This window comes from Antrostomus carolinensis, unplaced genomic scaffold (assembly GCF_000700745.2).
Source record: "Antrostomus carolinensis isolate BGI_N321 unplaced genomic scaffold, ASM70074v2 scaffold36085, whole genome shotgun sequence".
In the NCBI taxonomy this organism is placed as follows: Eukaryota; Metazoa; Chordata; class Aves; order Caprimulgiformes; family Caprimulgidae; genus Antrostomus; species Antrostomus carolinensis.
In genome coordinates this window covers 22,438-45,786 of record NW_010317700.1, presented here as the reverse complement: position 1 = coordinate 45,786, position 23,349 = coordinate 22,438, and the positions used below count along the sequence as shown (strand labels likewise).

General features: G+C 39.0%; 1 protein-coding gene across 1 annotated transcript; it reads left to right on the top strand.

Moving 5' to 3' along the window:
• Positions 1–500: 500 nt before the first annotated feature.
• On the top strand, positions 501–23,349 carry IL1RAPL2 (interleukin 1 receptor accessory protein like 2; the record flags this gene model as incomplete). Its single annotated transcript, XM_029085129.1, has 5 exons — positions 501–630; positions 6,434–6,579; positions 10,915–11,058; positions 13,050–13,220; positions 22,652–23,349. Coding segments are annotated over 5 exons (1,289 nt in total), but the record flags the coding sequence as incomplete, so codon positions are not given.

The window sequence follows — 23,349 nt, the reverse complement described above, 5'->3', positions numbered from 1 at the left end:
TTACTTGGGGATCTTTAAAAGCTCTCTGAACAGCTTACCAAGACTTCCTTAACATTTGATTTCTATCTAAGTGGGGAAAAATTATTGTGTCTTTTTTACGGGTGGATATGCAGCAGCAAGCAAATTCAGTGATTTACCTGCTTCTTAGGGCACACTCCCCAGTCCTGGTAGAGATCCCAGGAGTCTCACAAAGTCATCCCTTTCTTTTTAACAACCAATCTGATATCACCTTATGTTGCCACCATTTCCATACCTTCTCATTCTTCACGTAGTATATTTCTGGGAAAAATGAATTTATGGACAACCTCAGAGTTTCATTTCACAGCTATTCTCTGTAGATGCAAATAAACATCACCCTTTCTCCTGTGGTTTAAAAATTATTCCTTTGTTTTTTCCCCTCCAATTTTAAATTAGGAGGTTTATCTGCAGTGTTGAGATTTCTCATAATCAGCCTCTCACTAGGAGCCATGAACAGGCTAACCCTGTTTTCTTGTCCTCAGGAAACCCGCTGACTGTGGCCTGCAAAGCTTTCTTTGGATTCAGTGGAGAATCAGGTCCCATGATCTACTGGATGAAAGGGGAAAAATTCATAGAAGAGTTAGAAGGTCACATTAGAGAAGGTGAAGTCAGGTAATTTTTTTAGTATTTACTGTTAAAAACATGACATATCCCAAAAACCTGTTTTATTTTTTTAAAAAACAAATTTTTAATTGGAAGTGGAAATAGTTCTCTGTCTAAAGAGTGAAGAATTACTTGGAACTAAGGCAATGTGAGTTGCTCCCTTTCCATTCTTGTGAATAAACTCTAAAGACATAGTAGCTATCTATGTATCTGAAAATCTGTTATCAAATTCCCTTGATGGTAGCTGAAGCATTTGAGTGTTCTGGGGGCTGATTTTAGCCCTGTGTGGAAATGATGCTGTCCACTGCAGTTGCCCCTTGTGGCAGTCCTTGGCAAGATGACATTCATTTCAGCATCAGTGTTAATCTTAAAGATGAATGGTCTCCTGTCAAGGTCACCATACTTTTTCTCTTCTACTGTGTTGTTTGCCACAATGGCTCTCAGTATGCCTTAACCAGGGCTTTTGAAGTATTTGTTCCTCCACTCCTAATGCTTAAGGGCAAGAAGGAAGTCACTGTGTGAAGATGTCCAATATCTGACTTGTGCTTGGCTTGTCCCAGATGCTGGTTATCATTTCCTGTACCAGTTGTAAAGAAAAAAAAAACACTTGTATCTTCATGAACTTTCATGGAATTTGCACCTAACAGCATCTTCTTGTCTTCCGTGTTTAATAATTACCCAATTAAATAGCTCTTAGAGCAAAGACTAAGCTATGGTTATACTATGGACAAGATGGTCCCAGCTCCTACAGACATGATGAATATAAAGGAAGACAAAGTCTTTGCACCTTCTATTGCACATCTTTTTGGTCTCATTTCTGAGTTGTTCGTTTCTTGTGAAAGCCATTTTGGAGAGCAGGCAGAGAGAGAGATTACTTTGCTTTATTACTTGATCAATAATTTGAAGTTCAGCCATTTAACCACTAGTTATTAAGATATACTAAAATAACTGACCTACCACTGCACCTTAATTGCATACAACTGGAATTTGTCATATATTACCTGAATGACTTTAAGTGTGCAATCCTTTTTTGGGCTTCTGACCACAAAACACAATTATTGGAAAGTTCTGCCATTGCAAATAATCAGCATTTAATGACATTGTGTCCTCTCTGCTGTGTGTATATATATATATGAACAGAGTGATTTTCATCATCTTCTTCCTCTGCATCAGAAGGACAATTTGAGGTTTGCATTTAAAGAGCTCTCCAGCTCTAGCACAGTTCAAAACTTTTCCTTTATATGCATTTGTTAGTGAAATTGAGATTGAAAAAGCTGTATTTGTCCTTCATTGTGTCATCTCATTACACGTCCATGTTTCAAATTAATTTTGTGACAGCTCCTTTTTCTCACTCCATTAAAATGCTTTGACTCAGTTTACAGACCCCTCAAAATTCAGTGAATCTTCTCTTCAGCAAAGCTACTTACCATGTACCTAATCTCCTGTGCTTCACAACCAACATTACAAACATAGCATTTACCAAAACCTACTGCATCATTACTAGCAGTGCCACAGTCCATCCCTTTTCTCATTTAGAAGTAGCTATGGCAACTGCAGTAGTAACTTTTTGCAGATTCCTTTTTCACAGTAACAGCTCTTGTTTATACGTCCCATTACAGGTATGCTGCTTCGGGGAAACTGTTCTGTCAGTACCCTGAGCCAGCCCACATCTTCCACCCAGTCGTATTTATTGATGTAATTCAAAAAAGGTTGTGTATGTTTCTAATTTGATAAGCCATGGTGAACTTTCTGGTTAAACGCTTTTCCCATTACTTTGCTTCTGTATGATAGTAACAGCGCGTTTCTGTTAATGTTGAGAAATGACAAGTAATTGGGAATTGTTACAACCAGACCAAAATACTGCATGGGTTGTTCCTTTAGGAAGTATCTAACATTTTAACTGCACATCCCCTATCTTAAATTATTTCAAAAATTTAGTAAAACTGAATTTTTGGTGCTGTCCTTACCCTGGACTATACACATCCATTGTGTCTCTGGATTTGCTGTATATGGTGAGAGTTCAGGTTTGCAGATCAATGCAGCATTGGAGTACAAAACATCTGTCCATAGTTTGCATCCTCTAGCATGCAGAGTTACCACTCAGGTAGTCTGCTGTTATGAAAGCACTGAAATAAGGATGCACATGACTTGAACATTTCTGTTCAAATCAAACCCATGAAACTGTTTTTTTGGTAAGCAGACTTCACCATGAGTAATATATGTGTAGCTCGGGACTTGTTATTTGTTAGATCTTGTTACAAAGCCTCATAATAAAGAGAGAGTAATCAGCATTGCAGGACTTGGAGGCAATGACCCCCTCTCTAACTGGCCTCATTACCTTCCCTTGAATTAAGATCTCCAAATGTTAGACATGCATAGGGAGAAAAGGAGTAGGAGACTTTGCTTGCCAGGTGGGTTTTTCACAGTGGTAGTAAAAATGTCACATAAATTAAACCAGGACTGTTAAAGAAGTTATCAGAGTTTTAAGCCTGCCTGCAGAGTTGTCAGTTGTACCTAATTGTCAGAAGCTCACAGCAAATTTCAGCACGGTCTCTTTGCCATGGTAAAGAAGTATTTTCAGGCACAAATCTTATTCTCTTAGCCACCTATGAGTTGCTTCTTTTTCTTCTTCAGGCAACACTGCAGAGCAGTTTGCAGGTGCCTTAACTTGTAGAGCATGTTTGTCCTTTTTTTTCTCTTCTCTTCTGCTTTTTTAAAGTGAAAATAGTTATAAGTCATTATAAAGGCATGAAAAGAAGTGAATTGGAGACATTTTGAACTGCAGCCTTATTTCTTCCTACTGATTAATTTAGCATTCTGCCTTTTCACCCACAGAAGTCAACTGATGAGTGCAAAATGCTCAGACAAGTAAAGGAGGTTGTATTCTGTTAGGAGAGGATGCTGAGGGAGGGAGGGAGGCAGAATTACCATCGCAGCCTGGCTAATGTGCTGGGTGTTTTGCAGAGAAGTATGGAAATTACAGCCCTCTCCTAAAAAGCTCATACTATTCAAGTAGACAATTGCTGGGCAGAGAATGAGAAACATGATGCAGGAAAGTGAGAGGGAAGATCACTGTGCCATATTGTTAGTTGAACTACTTTTCTTTGGAGAGGTACTTATGTACACACAGATCTGTCCTTTCATCTACAGACTATTGTTAAGGGCTAGAAAGAAGGGACTAGAATTCATACCCCAGTTCACTGTCCAGATCTTCAACTATATAAATAATAAAAGTTTCCTTTTTGATAAGTCTCAGCACACATGCAGATTAGTAAAGGTTTGGAATTAATGCCTTGGTCTTGTAAAGAGACTCAGCTGAAGCTTTCTTATGGCTTTTACACCTCTGATCACACAAGCCTAGAAATTTTAGGAAAATGTGGTTTCAAGGGGAAAGTATTTTAACTTCAGGTTCAACTTAGTGCACAAATGCATTGGAAAAACATGACAAGATTTGAAAAAATCTGAAACACTGGGTAGGTTTTAAAGAAAATATTTGTATTCTGAAATGTATGGTTTGGGTTTTAATTTGTGTTTTCTTAACTGAGAAGTAATCAGTAGACAAAGTGTTTTGTTTTAGATCAAATAAAATGCATCCACTTGAAAAATAAGAAAGCAAACTTGACTGAAAGGAAAGCACTGGGTATTTTTTTTACTCACCCACATCTTCATCCTGTTTGTTGGGAGCTGTCAAACACCATTGATTTAGCTACGTGTTAAATGGTGTAATTACTCTTACAGTTTGTTGATCAAATGAGAAAAAAGACCCATTATTTTCTCAGCTTGTGGAAGCTGGCATGTGTTGGCAGTGTTACTGGTGAAGTTCCCCCTGACTCACATAGGGACAGAGCTTCCCCTTCTGGGACTGCAGCAAATCCCATTGCAACTTTAAGGTTTTACTTCTTGATACTGTATCCCTTTTCTTACCCAAAAATATGTGCTCAACTTTCTCTGAAGTAACTACAAAATTCAATTGATTAAAGGCTGCACACGTATTAAAAAAAAAAGTAGGTGACTAACTATGTATTTCTGTGGCAATAATGAATCATTAGCTGTTGAGTACTCGTTAAAAGAAAAAGAAGAGGAAAAAATAAAAGCATTAATGAAAGGTTTAACACCACAAAGATCTTTCTACGCCTTGCTACCAGCATAATGTTTAAGTGTCTGTCAGCACTTTCATGTTAGATCCTGTTCTAAAGAGTTGTCTTCCTAAAGATTGCAATTAGCATGAAAATAAGTGAAAAAAATTCTCAGTCCAAATGCATATTCTTTTTTATGAAAGCTCCTTTTTAGCTAATCCTGTATTATTTAAATTTAGGTTAAAAGTCAATTATTTTATTTTAAATAGATTCAGAATAATAGTTTATTTTATCTTAATTGTAATCTGTCTTCATTTTTTTCTGCATAAAATATGCTGTTTATAGTAAAGACAATCTGAGCATTTGCAGAGTGCTCAAGATTAATGTCCAAGATAGCTTCTCTGTTAATGATTTTATTTGTTCCTTGCAGCACGATTTTTAGGCCAAAAATTTTAGAGCATATTGTTTACTAACAGAGAAGACAGACTTTCCTGAGTTTAAAATATTTTGGTCTATATACATATGGAATATTATTAGGTAGATGAGAATTGATTTGTCTTGCCTCCAATGATTTAGGCTGATTTGAGTGCAAACAGATCAGGTTGTCCTGGGAGGTTTCTTGTCTGTCCAGAAAAGATACAAATTCAACCTTTCTTGCATTATTTTCAGCATTTGGACCGAAGGATAGAATTAAAAAAAAAATAAAAAAATGGAAAAATACACAATAAATGGGAGTGAATTTGCAAAAAAGATGCAATCAAAATTTCCAAATGCAACACACATGCTTGTTCTTAAACAGATGTTTTTCCACTTGTTTTTTTGCAAGTTATACGGTGATAGTGAAAGCAACTGAATTGTTGTGGATGCTCTGGTGCATCTTCTGAGTTCTATCAGATCACACAAGTCTTTAAAGGCTATGTGCTTGATGAAATCTTACTGTAAATATGTGGTTTATAGCAGTCAGGTTTGCATTCTTTAATGTCTAGTGCAATGCCCTCATACTTCACTTCTGTTTTGTTTTCAAATTTGGAGTTTCATGTTTATTATAAGAAATTATATACATAAGAAAATGTGTGTCCACATTGGAAACCGTAAAACTATTTTGGTTTGTAACAGAGAAATTTGAGGTTTGATGGTGTTACTGAAAAATTTTAAGTTATCCAGAAGCAGTTTCCATCCAGACCAAACAGCACTCTGATTAATTACTTTGTGCCCAGTCGCCTCACATTGGTCTCCAGAGAAAATATTTCCTGTTTGGTGAACCTGGATCTTACTGACACCTTTACCTCTTAGTGTCATACACTATCTTTTCAGAGAAAAGACTCTCTGAAGCACTACAATGGAGAGTTCACAGGTGACTGTGATGGCATCACGTATTTTATTTTACCCCCTTACACATTGCTCAGCAGTACACTAACAGGACCAAATGAATCTGATAGATTTTACTTGACATTACATTTCCTTCTTCAAAGGATCAGTAACTTTTTCTTGAGCAACTGATAAGAAGCCTTTTGAGAGAATAGGGCGTTATATTTTTAGACTTAATGTCAGCATCAGAAAACACTACAACGTGAAAAGACTGTACCTCTGGCCTAAAAGTCTGCTAGAACTTTCTGTTCCCTTTGTGGGGGTTTTGCATGTCTTCTCTGTCCTCTTGTGCTAAGAAATTATGGTTCTTTTGGGAATGTTCCACCTGTATTAATTCAGTTAAACGAAGACTGTATCCTTCCTTTCAGACTCCTCAGAGAACATCTTGGAGAAAAAGAAGTTGAACTGACATTGATCTTTGATGCTGTAGAGGAGGCAGACTTGGCTAATTATACGTGTCATGTGGAAAACAGAAACGGACGGAAACATGCCAGTGTTCTTCTGCGCAAGAAAGGTAATTCTCTTTTTAATTACCTGTACTCTCTCCTGCCTCAGCAGCAACAGATCAGCCAGTAGTGAAGGTCCTGCTGATCCCTCTGAGCCAGGCTCGACTCCTGTGTGCCTACTTGGAGCTGAAGTGTGTTTGTGTGATGGCTTTAGTTTACCATTTGTGGGGAAAAAACAAAAAAACAAAAAAAAAAACCAAAAAAAAAAACCCAAAAAAACACCACAACAACAACAAACCCAAAAAACCCATGAACTGCTCTTTAGTGAATGAGCTTTGCAGGTAATGCACTGGCTGGAATACAGTCACCCATAAAGCACCAATATAGTCAGTGGAAGTATTTTGGTCTAAACAACCTGTGAATTTGACCCAGAGTTGACTGAATGGACCAGAAGTAATTGTATGATGGAGTTAAAAATGTGCATTTCTTAGAATAGGTACCTCAGCAGTGAGATCAGATGTTCTTGTATTTCTCCACTTCCTGGCTTTGCTGTTTGAAATGAAAGCTTTAAGCATTTTGATTTCTAACTTCACTGGGAATAAAAACATTGCAATGGGAGCTACAAATCAATGGAGAATTACCCCATCATGGTTGCTTTGCTTGGTACTGTCCCTGGAATTGGGACTACCACTACTGACAAGTTATCTGTAGCAGAAAGGAAAGCATTTGGGGTTGAATGTTCCAGATTAAAAGGTGCTACTATGCTCTGCTGCTTGTGGAAGTTACTATCATAAGGAGTGTAACAGTCTCGCATTACACTTGTTGTGTTTTTTGTTCAATCACTTCTGTTATTCCTAAGTAGGGTGACATTTAAATTTTATGGTGATCTCTCTAAGATACAGTCTGTTAGATAGTACAAAAGCTATAAGACAGTAACTGTTGGGAAAGCAACAGAAGGTTATGTGAATCCACAGAGCCATCAGCACAGGAGATTAACTGAAGAGTTAATGCATTGTCCATATCTCTGCCATTATTCTTGGCTGTAAATTAATTTACCGAAAGAAGAGGAGAATAAATGTTTTCATAAGGCACACCTTCAAGAGCTGTTCCTGTCCTTCATGTGCTTTCAGACTACTAAGGCAAAGGACATTCTCAGCAGGTTGTGGGTTGCAGAGTTAGCATCAGCTAAAAAAGCCAGTGCTCTGCATTGTCACAGTCACAGCAAAATCCCACAAAGTGTCACCATTTGGAGAAGTTTTAAATACACTATTAGTGCAGGAGTGTGTTGCAGAGCCTAGGGTAGGTATCACCATGGGACAAATGAACTAAGAGCCAGGTAGAATAAAAGGAAGACCAGCCAAGGCCTCTCTAGATGGGGCACCACAGTTCTGAGAAACATCCATAGTTACTGGTTCACCTAAAGGCAGGCTGGATGCTAAGCGCTGTGTTTCATGGCTATAATCTGTATAACATGAAAAGTGAGGTAGGGACAAAAAAGGACCACTAGAGAGAGAAAAAATTGGGCTCAATGTCCTCTTTTTTTTGCTTTTCTTTCATGTGACCCATAAGTTATATATGCAGTCCTGTCAAAATCAGTTGAATCAAGTCCTACTTAACAGTTTCCTCTATAGGTGGGAGTTTTATGTCCTCCCAGAAAGAAGGGCATAACATAGGTTACATTTTAAGCTAAGTGATAAGGATAAAACAAAATACGGAAGGTGCAAACCACTCTGATAAACAGGAACCCTCAGCTGTGGTGTGGAACATACACGAATGTATATTCTACATCTAAACTGACAGCATGTCACAACTTTAATTTAGGAACCTGGTCATCATGATGAAGGATTAGCCTCTTTAGTGCAAAAAATGTTTTACCTTTCCATCCACTGAATATCATAAATATACAACTGATAGTAACTGTATCTATGTTGACACTGGTAAATGTTCAGCTGTGTTGCATGTATTAGAATAACAAACCAGGTTTATTTATAACAAGAAAATGGAGACATTTCAGAGCTCTGCTGAAACAGTGAAAGAAGCACTGCTGAATACAGAATTTGGAGGTGGAAAGGATCATTTCTCGGCTACTATTTCATTTCTTTCTGCATTGTGTCTGTAGAAAGCTTATATTCCCCCCAGGCATTCTCAATGGCTGATTTTCAAGCTATTAAAGTGTCACTTAAAATAACCACAGAGTTTTCACTGTGTCCTTTGACTGCCTATCTCATTGTCCTGTTTGTTATTTATTAAATTCTTACAAATACTTGACCAAATTTTGCCTTTCTCCAACTTGATATAATTACTTCTTATCCTAGCTTTCTCCAGCTTGGATTTGACTGTAGAGTATTCACAAGCTAGGAAATAGTACTGTATTTACTGACCTGTGACAAAATTTAGGGCAGGACTGGTTAGAAAGCTGTTGACCAGCATCCTTTGTGCATGTCAAAGAAGGGATCTTGGATTCCTATTGTAACGTGCTGCAGCTTTCCAGATGCTGAGGCACTTGGGAAAGGTGAAGGGGAAACACAGATCTCAGCCAGAGAAATCCCCCTGCCTCCAAAGTCTTACCTGCTAAGGGCTGTGTTATCCCTGTTTGGCAAGAGGTGCTTGTAACTCTGTTTTGTCTCCAGGTTGTCACAGTGCTGTAGGTTATGCCTGTCCTCTGTTCAAAGGTGTGATTTCAGCACATCAGGTGTACTGAAGCTAGTGTAAGTCATGAGTCCTGAGTCCTGCTAAACTAGGAAAGCTTAGATAAAAAAAAAAACAGGAATAAACACCAAATCCAAGTTACAGCTGTAGTGTAAGAGTTTCTAGAGTTAGTTTTGGTGTTTTGTTTTGTTTTTTCTCTTTCTTAATTATGTTATCACAGAGGCGTTACCACTGTCACTGATGGGCTGAGCCTTGGCCAGCAGCAGGTCCATCTTGGAGCTGGCTGGCACTGGCTGTGTCAGACTTAGGGGAAGTTTCTGTCAGCTTCTCACAGAAGCCTCCCCTATGCCCCCCCACTACCAAAACCTTGCCATGCAAACCCAATACAGTAATAAAAGTCCCATGGATTCCCTGTGTTCTCAGAGATATTAAATAACTATTATAATAGACTTTCTCCATCTATTAGACCATGACTTCTTGCCAGACAGACATCAGAGATACTGTAAACTGGGAATAGTGTGACATCTTATGTTAATTATTGAAATACAAGGCATGGCGAGGCAAGAATAACCCCAAAAGACACACAGCTAATTTGCTTCTTATCTTGAAAATGACACAAATGACATACCAATAATTTTTTCTGACCTAAGTTTTAGAAGCATGAAGATCACAAAAACTTTATCTTGCCCGCATTACAGTTTTTACATGTCCATATTGTATTTATCTCAGCAAACATCTTCACTATGTCTTATCTAAACTTACTTAGGTTGTTAGAGGTAGCCATTGTCAAAATGTCTTCTTTTGCTTTTATGGCTAAGTAATATGTCAAGTGATGTTATGAGCAATATTGTGTTCAGAGGACATTTTAGGCTAAAGATCAATACTGTTAAAGTTAGTGTCTAATATTGGGTAGAGCACTGGACTGGTGTTCACAGGTTTTTTTATCCCATTCTGGAATTGGTTTGCTGAATGACCTTTAACATGGTGCTTCACTTTTCTATGCCTCTGTTTTCCCAGCTGTAAAAGATGGGTAATTGCATTTGGATGAATGTGTGAAGGTCTTTGATGCAGACTGCTTGTAGTGTTTCCTAACAAAAGCATCCCAGTAGGAAATTTTAACTAGGACCAGTTCCTATTAAAGTATAATCTGTACTGAACAAACATGTGAAAACTCTGTTAGCAGCCGTCACAACTCAAAGTAAGTGGCTCTTTGCAGCCTCATGTGTGCTTCTGGCTTCTCACATTATCTTGGGCATTCTGCATGCTCAATTCATTCTCCAGTAATTCAGCGAAAGTCCTGGCTTGGCAGCTCATATCGGCTCATCCACTGGCTTCACAAATACAAAACCAAAGTTTAATAATTCTGAGGAGACTAGAGCCTCCCAAATGGAGTACAATGTCTGGTATATCTATTCTCATATGCTGCATACAGCAGCTGATGCACTCTGCCAATACGGAAGTTTCAAACTCCACAAGCTCATTAAAAGTTGATTAATCCTTTGTGTAAAATCACTACATAGTTCCCTTGTAGAAGAATTATGATTATAGCCTCAAATGCATTCTGGATGGTGATTTCAGATGGGCAGTAGATGGAGTAAATGGGTAATAGGTAATGAACAAAAAAAGTAGGCATCCTTAATGTTACAGTGGTTATAATTGGAAGCTACACAATTTTATGTGGAATTGTACAGTGGATTAGAGCAAATATAGCTGAGAAAGATCATAACCTTTTTGTCTTTCCTTGCCAATTTTAGATTTGATCTACAAAATAGAGCTTGCTGGAGGACTGGGAGCCATCCTTCTTCTGCTTATTTTGCTCGTGACCATCTATAAGTGCTACAACATAGAGTTAATGCTGTTCTACAGACAGAACTTTGGAGGAGATGAAGCAGCTGATGGTAAGCAGTTGCTCAGGAAACTCAATACATGCAAAGGAAATATTTCAGAGACCCAAAGTGATGAAACGTCTAGATTGAGATGAATCCCAAAAGATACCTGCTGCCAGTTTAAGTTTAAACTATTAAGCACCCAACAGTGTAAAGCCCTAAGACTTTCTTCCAAAGTTCCCTGAAATTAAGGAGTCTTTTCACTGAAATGTCACTGGGCCATGCCATGAGCAAATGGGAGTCAGAAGAATTGCTCATCAATCTGTTATAGAGGCTTGAATGTCATTTGTGAACTGATTCCTCAGAAGAACTATTCATGTTCACGTGTCCCAGTACCACATTATGCCCAGGATCACTTCTCCTGAGATCCATACTGTATGTGGGCAGCCCTTTCACCAGGTTTTTTTCATTAAACATTTCCATTGAATTGTCTTCAGGCCGATAACTAACTCCAGTAACTAGTGAGAGGTGATTGTTACTGAGGCTAACTAGTTACCTCAGTTAATAGAGAGATTGTGAACAACTTAGTGGAAATGTACAGCTTGCCTGGAGAGTAGGCTGGTTTTCAGTGTTCTTCTCCCCCTTCCCTCTCACTAGCATATATTCTGTTTGGTGCCTAAAGCTAAACATGTATTTTTAAATTGAAGCTTTAATTCTCCTGAGTATAGAATATTCCTGCTCCTGTGAAGCTGGAGTAAGCCCTGATAAACTGAATCTAAGTGCTTTAAATCCTATAATTATATTCTTGACACTTTTATTATAGCATAATTAATGTTATTAATATGCATGTAACTAGTATCTGCTAAAGATCTGAAGTACGGTATTCAAGTACAGGTAATTTTCATAGCCCACTGCAACACTTATGAGTCATGTAGGCAGTCTGGAATGGTCTATCTAGAAACAATAGTGTATTCAGAAGAGCAGGGAACACATTTCCCCTGTTGTGCCCAAACAGTGTGCAGTTGCACAGACCTGTTACTTCCTGCAGTTAGCATTACCTGCAAGCCAGGTGGACAACCTCCCACACAGCTATGGTGACACTAGGCAAATTGCCTTTTACTAACTATAATTATTCACATGCTTCATCTGTAGCTCTGACCCTCATGGGTCTGGCTTTGTGTCAAGAAATGTAAGAAAGTAACCATAATTTCAAGGTCATCAAGGAATGTATTGTATTATGATTAGCTATTTTTTCTTTTTATCAGAATCGATTGATGATTTTTAAGTGCTTTAATTATCTTTTATGTGAGCTGTTCTTTACAGATAATTGGTACTCAGCAATCCTCCAGTCATGCAATTTTGTCCTCACAACATTAACTATTTGATTTTTCATTTTCTGTAAATAATGGCAGCTGTGCTTTTCCCTGGAGGCTGAATTGCTGAAGGTTGACATTTTCAATACACTGTTTTCCATTACTGCAGAGGAATAGCAAAGAGAAATGCCACTAAGACAGTCTGATCCCAGCATGGATCCCAAGCTCGATGGTGGTGCCACTTCTGTTCCTGGCACAGTCACCAGCACTTAGCTCTGTATTTTGGATGCAGAGAGCTGGTGCAGGAAGTTTTCCTTGCTCAAAACTTTCCAGGCTCAAAAACTTTTCCAAGCTCAAACCTTTTGCACAGTCGTAGCGTTCTTGAGGCATAGGAGTTGAAAGAGAGATTTCCATTAGTAATATATAAAGGATTAAAATAAGAAGTTCTAGCTTTAGTATTTGTATCAAAATTTTGCCCACAATCTTTTCAGATGTGAAATCTGTACACTGACCACGTGAAGCAGAGTTACTAACTAGCTCAACATGCAGAAGAAAACTGAAAGGAAATCCTTTGTCTGGATCTGAAAAATTTCTCTGAGGAAGCTAGATTATATGTTCCAGTGAAAAGTCCCAACTTTTTTGGGAAATGCTTGGTCGTTTAAAGGGATAGTATGTTTTCCTAGTACTTTCCTGTATTCTTTATGGTGCTCATGCAAACAGCAGGCTGAACATTAATTTCTTTTCTTACAGACAACAAGGAATATGATGCATATCTTTCATACACCAAAGTGGATCCTGATGCATTAGGTCGAGATAATAATGAAGAGGAACAGTTTGCACTTGAAATTCTGCCGGACGTTCTAGAAAAGCACTATGGATATAAGCTCTTCATTCCAGACAGAGACCTGATCCCTAGTGGAAGTAAGTATTTTTGACTTTTTAGTTTTAATTCTCTCTGTGTCATGAAGACTTGGACTGTGCAATAAGTACTAGGTATGGGAAACCTCTCTTTGTGAAGTGGTTGTGAGAATTGGAAAAGTTTCCTCGGTACTGCAAATTTGAACTCTAGGTTAGAGCTTGCTCCTGCACCACTGAAATCAGGGGGAACTGCCATTGATTTCAGTGGAGGCAGGAGCTGGACCTTCCCACAAGGTCATCAGATACTGGTAGCTAAGTAGGAGACTTCCAAAAAAGATTTTGTAGTCTCTGTTTTATCTTTGAAAATGGGCTTGTTATTTTTTTCCAGTAATTATTTGTTTTTCTACATCAGCTTTACGAGTAAAAGTAACCTTTCCCATTGTCTTTTGTTTTTTTTCCCTAATTTTGAAGTCTTATAAATACCTACAGTAGTTTCCCAGTTAATGGTATAGGTGCAATTTTTTCATTAGAGTTTTGACCAAGTGTTGCGTTTCAGAGCAGTGTTGGTATTGTGTAAGTAACTGGTATTGTGTAAGTAATACTAATTCTTCAGAGGACCACGTACAGCTCAGTTATATGATGCTGTTTTCCATGCTGATGGTGAAATACGGTTGTCCATTTCTAATCAGTTTTGCTGCCACGTCTGAAGATTCAGCAGCACCTTTGGATGTCTGTACCAACAGTTAATGCCTTCCTAGCTGTAGTTATGGCATCTTTTCTTCCAGATTTGTTTTTAGACAAGTCAAAAAAGATCATGAATCATATCCATCATGTTGGTGAATTTTGAATGCACAGTACGTTTGCTTTAATAACACATTTATTTGAAATACTACCCTTGTGAAAAATAAGATTTTGTTATGAATTTTGTCTGCAAATCACATCCATGCAAAAGATTAGATACAATAGGAACTTCTCTCTGTATATGGTACTATATAGGAAATATGAACAAGAAAACAAAGCAATGGCTGCGCTTAAGCAGATGTCCCCAAACATGAAACAGCTAGAACATGTCTGCATTAGCAACCTGCCTGCCAAAAGACTTGAAACTGCTGCCTTGCTGCTGCCAAAACCCAGTGCCTGCCCCAGAAGTTGGAGACTACTTCTTCTCTGACATTTGAGGGAGCTAGAAAGAGAGCTCTGAATCCTGTACCATTGGGAAGGAGGAGTTAGAGCATAGTCAGAAGTCATGCAAAGTCCCATGTAGTCACTTGAATTTATCATGTTCATTTGCAGCTCCCAGGTTAGAGCTGCTTCCCCTGTTTCTTTTGCTCTTTCCCCTGCAAGGTGTGAGTTTTACTCCATTAGTGACATATTTCAGAAAGGGGGCTTGGCTCATAGCCTTCTTATTTCTGACTGCACAAGTGATTAGTACTGAATTTTTAGATATTATTAAGGGAAAATACATATTTTTGTGTTAAAAATCACAGAAATGTTGTAAATAGTTGTTTCATATGCCACAATTAAGTAGTTATACATAATAATTATACAAGTGAATAAAGAGTTTAAAGCTAGCCCTTCAATGATAACTATACTGAAGCACAGATTAATCTGAAATGAGATTCTTCTTTCCAATTGCTGTACCACCCAGGATAGTGTTTTGTCTATTTTTGTCAGTCAGACACTCAGCAAATACTTGTCATCGCTTCGGGTATTCATTAAACCTCTCCTGAAAATGTAGGGTACCTGAAAATGTCATTTCTCATTTATGAACATTCACAGATTTAATACCTCTTTTTTCCTCTCAAACTCACTTCTTCACTGTTATGAAAGGGCCTGATTCTAACACATGGAGCTTCAAGAACGCTTAATCAGACATAATGACAAAGCAGAATAAAATGTGGAGCTGAAATGAGTATGATTTGCATGCTTTAACTTTGAAAAAGATATGGGGGAAGGCACTTTATTTTGAGAGGGCAAGAGGAAGGGAGAGGTGATGGGGAAGGAGGGAATACTCAGACTCCTGTATTTGTAAGCTCTTCATGTGCACTGGAGAAGCAGAACATGGCAAAACATGTTCTGCCTAACACTCACCAGTTTTACAAGGACTTGCAGTGCCTGGTGAAGAGAGCAGGCAGTGTGATGTGGTATGGGCCTGCTAGAAACATCAGAGGTAAACATATTTTAGAGAGACTGTCTCAGAAAGTGTCAGATATGACAAAGTACGTAGCTCTTCAGGGTAGATTTCTGTAGGAAAATGGGGATTTGATCACAGTAATTTTTATTCTAGAAATTATGACTTCTCACATGTACTGTATTTTCTTGTCTTGGTGTAAATGACTTCTAGTGCAATGTAATGCTTTCCCCCTCTCCATTCTAATGTGTTTCCTTCCGTATCTTGTGTACTTCAATGTGTGCCATTCTGCTAGTACAACAAATAAGGCGTGTTTTGTACGGCCGTTTGTTTCATATAATCTCTGCAATTTTAAGGTGCTACCACAGGAGGGTGTGTGCTATTGCGCTTGCTTCCTGGCATGAAGCAACACGTACAGCTGCTACTTGGATTTGAGAGCAAGCAAAAACTAATTTGTTAAATAACTTTCATTAACTTTCTTGCACACTTTCGGAACAAACTAAAAAGTTTACTCCAGAAAAATTCAGGGACAAGTTTGGTTAAGTTTTTGTCCAGTTAGTTCACCTCTAACCTCTGGGGAAAAGCTGTGCTAGGCTCTGCATGTCCCTGTGCAGCTGAGGGAGAGGTCACAGCCAGATGTCACATACCCAGCAGTGAGCTCCTTCACACTGCACATCCAAGCTCTGCGCTTCTGCTCTGCACTGAGGACCGTCTGTTTCAGGGATGCTCTTGGAGAGACCTTTGCTGTCACTACGAGGACAGAGGTGATGGCTATGGGGATTGAAGGCACCTCTTCGCTGTTGGGAACCAGATCCATGGCATCCAGAGTACAGGTCAGAGGGGACTGAGTCATGTTTTGCAGTAGGTGTTGGTTTCTGTTGGTACAGAAACACCTGACAGAATACAAGTGTTATCCCAGTGGAGCGTTTTGTCCTAGTGGGAGAATCACTATGGAGGATGCCAAGGACCTCAGTGATGCCCACCACAGGGTGGCCAGCAAGGACCTTTGAGATGACTCAGAGCTGCCTGAGAGTAGCACAGGTGGACCCGCCTGCCCAAACTGGCAAGGTAGGAACAGGGCTCAGGCAGCCACCACTCCTCTGCTCTCGCTTGTGCAGAAGCCGGTGTAACCATGCAGGCTGGAAGATGAGAGGGGCAACATGGCAGGGAGATGTGAAATGCACTGTGCTGTGTAAGCAGCAATGCCAAGTTTTGTAACCCAGGATTTGAGTTACACATTATAGGACGTACTATAGCAGCTGTTCTTTCTTAAAGAGTATTCTTTGGTCTTACCACAGCGAGTGTTCTTCATTCTGTCAAAGCTGACAGCACACTCTCTGCCTAGATAACTAAGGCATAATTGAATGTGTTAGCCTGTATAAGGAGACTGTGATCCCTGAGATACAGTTGCAGTTGTTATTAAAGTTTCTTAGCAGTTATCATTTTTTCCACCCTATTAGTTTTCAAAGGGTTTTTTTTAAGAAATCCTTCCCCAAAGTAAGCAGACTCTCAAGCCCTGTGAGCTTTTTAATTCAGTGTTAGGAGACCTGTGGGGACTGGATGCTTGGAAGGAGAAAGCAGGAATAATTATGTTTTTACCTGAGCCATTTTCTGTCTTGCTAAGGATGATGTGTCTACAGAGAGAAAGATCTATTTGCACTTGACTCCTCTAAAATTGGGGCTACATCAGAGGGACATATTTTTCTCACATAGTTTCTGCAAATTATTTTAAACCCTGAAAGTGAAGAGGTCAAACTGTCAATTTGGATTTTTAATACCAGCAATACAAATCTATTAGAGCATCATCTAGTTGTTCTCTAAGCATACGCACATTTGATCTTGACAGGATTGAAAAAACACCAGCAATTCACTCCAGTTCAGCCCAGGGTTTAGAGATCAGGCACTGAAAAGAACACCTGTGATGGAATAAAAATCTTTGCTTTTACCTGCAAAATGAGAGGTTGTCAGCACAACAAGAAAGCACCTAAGGCATGTAATAAAAAGCATCCACCAGTTAATATTGCAGTTCTGGCACTTTCTAGTTTTGTCTGCCCAATCTGTGTGGTTTTTGCCTGGTGAATTCCAGCTTCCTGAGTTCCTGGATGAAGAAAACCCTGTTGGTCTATGTGCCTGGGGTTCCCAAGGAGCCTTAATTAGGTATGGGACACCATTTATGTGGAATGGGAATAGAGTACCCAGCTCTAGAAACCCCTTTCAAAAGTCCCTGGTTGTCTACTCTGTATCAGTCTTACACTTCATGCCAGGCGTGGGTGGGAGTAGCAGGGATACGGAGGAATGACAGTTAAAAGTGGAAGACACATGAACTAAAGCCAGAAAGGCTGGCTACCCTTTAAAAGTCCACTGAAGGCCACCAAGGTGGTCAGGGAGCTGGAATACACAGTACAAGAGAAGAGTCCAAAATAACTGTTTCTTCAAAAAAAGGCCAACAAACAAAAAACCAAGGAGGAATCTTATTGTTGTCTTTCTGGTGGAAAGGACAAAGATGAAGACAGACTCTTCTTGGACATGCACAGTTATTGAACAAGAGGCCACAGGTATGAGTTGCAACACTGAAAATTCTATTTAAACATTTGTAAAATTTTCCTCACCATAAAGGTGGTCAGACACTAGAACAGAACCCAGTGACGCTGAGAAGAAACCTCTAACCTTGGAGGTATTCAAAACTGTGCTGGACAAGGCCTTGAGCAATCTCAACTGGTCCTGCTTTGGGCAGGGTTTTGACCTGGACACCTCCAGAGCCCCTTTCTAACCTGTAGGAGTCTTTGAATCTTTGATTCTAAATATCCATAATTTTGATTCCAACATCTATTGCCAAAACAATTTGACCAAAATCACAGACTTCAGATACTTCAGTCTGACACTTCCGACATCCCCATCCTTTCCTTGTCCTTAATCCCTCCTTCCTTTGCCATGTCAGATACAGAAAGTCTGACAATGGCTGAGGGAGTGCTCTGCTGAGAGGGCAGTGTGTCTGCGTTATTTGTTTGTTTTTGTTGAACTCCTTGGCTGTCCCTTAGCTTATACTGGGGTTGGGCTTTCTCTGGGGAGGGCCCGTGACTCCTCTCTGTGTTTCTGCAATTCCAGCTGCATTGCTTCTTCTGGTCTGAGCTAATAGAAGCAACAGATACTTAATAAACAGGAAACGCAAGACATGCAATTGTTCTTGTTATAATAAAGTAATCAGAGTTAGGGCTTGGGAACGCTTCAGTTAGGAAACCAGGACTGAATTATTCTCCTATAAATAACTTTCTCAAGTGATAGTCGCGTTGCCAAACACGGGCTGGTTATTTTCAGAGTGCCAGGAACCAGCCCGTATGGGGTTGATGGCAGATACTCGTTGGTTCTTGTGGTCCTACAGACCATGTTTCCTAAATATATCTGTAGGGTTTTATATTATTTCTGGTGTTCTTTCCCTCTCCCTCAACTGCTTCTGCAAATCATCTGAATCTGGTTAGTCAGTCATTTCTTTGTGTAAGAAACTCTGTGTCTGTGGTGTTCATTAATTTCCTTGCTCTTAGTCTGCTTGCATATTAGGTTGTCTGAGTTTCCTTCCAGGCTGTGGTTAGTGCAGCTCATTCAAGATTCAATAGGCAGTTATGCATGATTTAATTGCAAATGGGATGCATGTCTTTGACTTCTTCAGTGCTTCAAACTACAGTTCAGCATCGTTACATGTTGACAGTGTTTGGTCATTACTGTCAGGTGATCTATCTTCATTACTAAAGGGCACCCATGCAAAAACTATGGTTTTGTATGGGCCTAAAAGTTCTTGCTGTCCATACCTCCTTGGGCATTGCATTGGACATGATGCAAGAATGTTACTGATAGAGCTACTCATCATTCTAATTGTTTTGACCTACAGGAAATGCCAACCTTTTAAAAACAGTTTTTATGCCACATTGCAAAATAGTGTTTCAAGGCAGGGGAAAAAGGGTCGAAGCTTAAAATATTCTTTTTTCAATATCAAGTGGGTTAATTCTAATGCTAACATTTTATTTTTACATTCTATTTTATGATAAAATACAGTCTTTTGGAATTAAAAACAAATCATTCCATACCGATTTTGTCAAGATGATTTTTTTCGTCCTTCACAGTGAAGTGTCATTGAAGTTGACACCTTCTGCAGCAAAAGTGAATTTTCAGCAAAATTATATTTATCTGATGGAAATAGCTTGATCTGAAACTTTACAGTTGATCCTAGTTGGTGATATAATTCCTGAAATCCCTGCTCATTTTTTTTTTTTCTTGAAAGTGAAACAGAGCCATTGCCTGACAATTACTTCTTAGCTCACTGGAAAGGTGAAAACAACCCTTTCTCTGTCCTATGTTGCCATATAGAATGCTTGGATTTAATACCTTCTAATGGACTGAACACTTAAGACAGACATCTCCACCTGTGCTATTTTGGGCAGTCTCAAATTCTGAAGTGAAAGGAGGGCGGGTGATTTAGCAACTCACAGGTTTATGCCGTCAGTCTGGTACTACTGGAAAAAATAAAGCTTGAATTTCCACACACAGGAATATGTCCCCTCATGCTTTTCTTCACAGAAATGTTGTAAGTTGTGCATGTTGGACATACTGTAGAGTGCACCCAATGGAACCATGTGCTCTAGGGAAGTTTCACCTGCCTTTAGTAGTAGTCCCAATCTGAAGTTATTTGGAGTACTAAGTTCTTCTGGAACAGATGGCTGGAAAATGCATTTGCCTTTTCATTTGAGTTTCCAGTTTCCTATTGTACAGTGGATTTTATCCTCAGTGCACCAACAAACCCCCCATGCATTTGCCATGTCTATCAGTGAACCAGCTGCAAACTTGAAATTTGAAGGAGCATCCAGTGGTCATTTGTGAAGGTGTCTGTGTAGTCATCTGTAGACAGAGCTCTAACTTGTTGCAATATCCAGTAAGTAACAGGGGATACCAAAGTACTGGAGAGGCACAGAGGGGAGAAGTATCCATCTGAGAAAAGAGGGAATTTTTCCTCTCTTCTTCCCACCTCATTCCCTCTTTGACTAAAGCAAAGTCTGGTGAGTTTTTGATGGAGATGGTATAATGGATTATTGCTGGGTTGTTGCTATTGAAATTATTGCCATTGGATATTTGAAGAGATGAAAGTGGAGTGATTTTTAATTTATTTTTTTTTTTACTTTTTTTAAATTGGATGCATATAGTATACGCATGGCTGCTTAGCACTAACCTGGATATATGGTACTGAGCAGTGTTGTGTCCTGCAGAGAATTGTCTTGTTCATAGCAGTGTTCTGAGCTGTTTGAAGAAGGGATGAATATGTCTCAGGAAAGATGCATGATAGTTTGTTGTTTTACTGTATCTTGCAGATTCAACCTCTAATGATGAAGCTTCCCACCTAAATTCTTTCTTTTTGGGAGCAGAAAGAAAGGAAGAAAATGAAGAGTCTGAGCTGTTGATACATTGGGATAATCTCTTTCCATTGTATTGAACATTTCTACCTTTCCTTAAGTTTTGTTTCACCAGTTCTGCTTATCATTTTCTCATTGTTGCTGGTTCTCTCCCCTATCTGCTGCCTCTCCCATGGATTTTAATGTTGATTTTTTTTCATTAATGAGTAACTATTTCATACAGAGCAATGTGGGCCTTTTCCTCATAAAATATTTTAAGGGAAAAAAACCCCAACAAAACAACACAACCTGTAAATGCTGCATGATTAAAGTCATAAAACATTAACTAAAAGTCAGGATTGTTACATAGACATTTGTAATGTATGTGTATGTCTTAAATTTTTGTGTGTCTGTGGGATGTTTGAAATTGCCTCTTTCTTCCATTTGTGAAAGAAATTTTTCTTGCTGCTAAGTGGTGAAATAAAACATTGGTAAAGGCAGATTTGATGGTAACTATGCCTTGAGTTTAATGAAAATAAGTTATTTTAGAATGTTCCTGTTGGGCTATTTTGTAGCTATTTACTTTACTGGAAGTGGTGTGAATAAGCATGCTGTGGTATGGTGCCTGGGACTATAAAAATGAGTCTTGCAGTAACAGATGTTGATTAATGATGTTATTTGTAATTGTTGTTCCTGCTAGAGGGCAGTGTGTGTAAGAGAGGCTCTGCCCTGTGCTGAGTAAAGATCTGTTCTGTGCAGCTCTTGTGTCCAAGTCTTCATTTATAACACATGCTTCTCCTTTGTTGTCAAGCAACACATTCTGAGTAGCATGGTCAAGAAGTTCATGTAGCTTAAAAAAGAAATATATATATATATATCCTGTCTCTAAGCTTGCAATCACAATGCTATGCAACCAATGAACACTTTTCTGACCTTAGTGGTGATTTCATTTTTCTGGTCTTGACCCAAAACCCATTGAAATTTGTTGAAGTCTGTTCATTTGAATGGGTTTTGGATCAGGTCTGTAAGTAGATCTCTTTCCCATTCTGTTCCATGATAGACCAGTGTAATTGGATTCTCTTCTTTACCATCCCTGGGACAAGCGAAACTCAGGGATCAAGGTCCAACTTCAAGAATATTTTGTAGTTGTATATTCTGACATCATGGAGCTTATGATGGGGCTAGCATTTCTGCTTACACTGATCGTTTGCAACTACTTGACATGCATGAATAAAAGAAGAACACTCCTTTGTCACTGATGTCTCAACAAATAAATACCTCCCATATGTATAAATTTTCCATTTGTTCCTGTCACTTGTGAAGTTTCTGTTACTACCTTGGGGTACATAGAAGCACAGGTTTGTGACATTAAAACAGACCATTGAGCCACAATGAATGTTATTGTGCTTTTGTGGTCAATACCTAAAGAAGAGCTACCTTGATGCTTCTATGCAATAGCACAAGTTCTGCATGTGATGAGGGTTGATTTCTTTTTGAGCTCTTGCAAGTTCCAATTCATACACCCTGCAGCACCTTCATGTCCTTGCATCTGAAACACAAGAACTGCTTCCCAGAGCGTGCTTCCTTCAATGCGATGTTAATCGTAACCAGCGTTAATGTTAAAATTTGCACAAATATTACATTGATCTTGACCTGTATTTTTTCAGTAAGTGAACTGTGTATTTTTAGTCACTAATGCATCCGCACAGTGAGGCTATTATGTCAATGTCATTCTGTTGAGATGAACAGGGAAAACCAGTGAAGGATGGAGGGTGTTACTAAGGAGTTTTCTATATGTACACCATAAATAGAAATATGTTGTGATACACAATCCTATTTTTTGTTGGAGTATAATGTGAAATGCCCTTTGTCTTAAATGGTGTGGATCAGGAAGGTGTAGGATTTTGTTATACTTGATTGCAAGCCTGATGTTTTGATATGATAGACTTCTTTATTCTTTACTCTTTCTCTCTTTCTATAATTTGTAGCCTACATTGAAGATCTCACAAGATGTGTTGAACAAAGCAGAAGACTCATTATCGTGTTAACTCCAGACTATGTTCTCAGGAGAGGATGGAGTATTTTTGAGATGGAAAACAGACTCCATAACATGCTAGTCAGTGGAGAAATCAAAGTTATTTTGATTGAGTGTACTGAATTAAAAGGGAAAGTGAATTATCATGAAGTGGAATCGTTAAAGCACACCATCAAACTTCTCTCAGTGGTCAAGTGGAAAGGACCAAAAAGCAGCAAACTGAATTCTAAGTTTTGGAAGCGCCTACTCTTTGAAATGCCAGGGAAGAAAAAGGAGGTGGTGTCTCGGCATCAGGTCCTGGATTCTGCAGAGCAGGGCCTTTTTGGAGACCTCCAGACTGTACCCTCTCTTGCTGTCACAGGCACTTCTGCCACCTTGGTAGAATCACGGGCTGATTTAACTGATTACCATCAAGCAGATTCTGTGCAAATGAGACATTATTGCAGAGGATACGAGTATGACATGTCAGCAGCAACATTGCCAATAGCTTCCATAAGCAACCATCACACATACTGTAACATACCTTTGACACTACTAAATGGACAGCTACCTCTTAACAATACCATGAAGGATCCCCAAGAGTTTCCCAGGAACAACCCATTGCTACCTTTGTCAGCAAAGGAGCTTAGCTTCACCAGTGATATTTGGTAG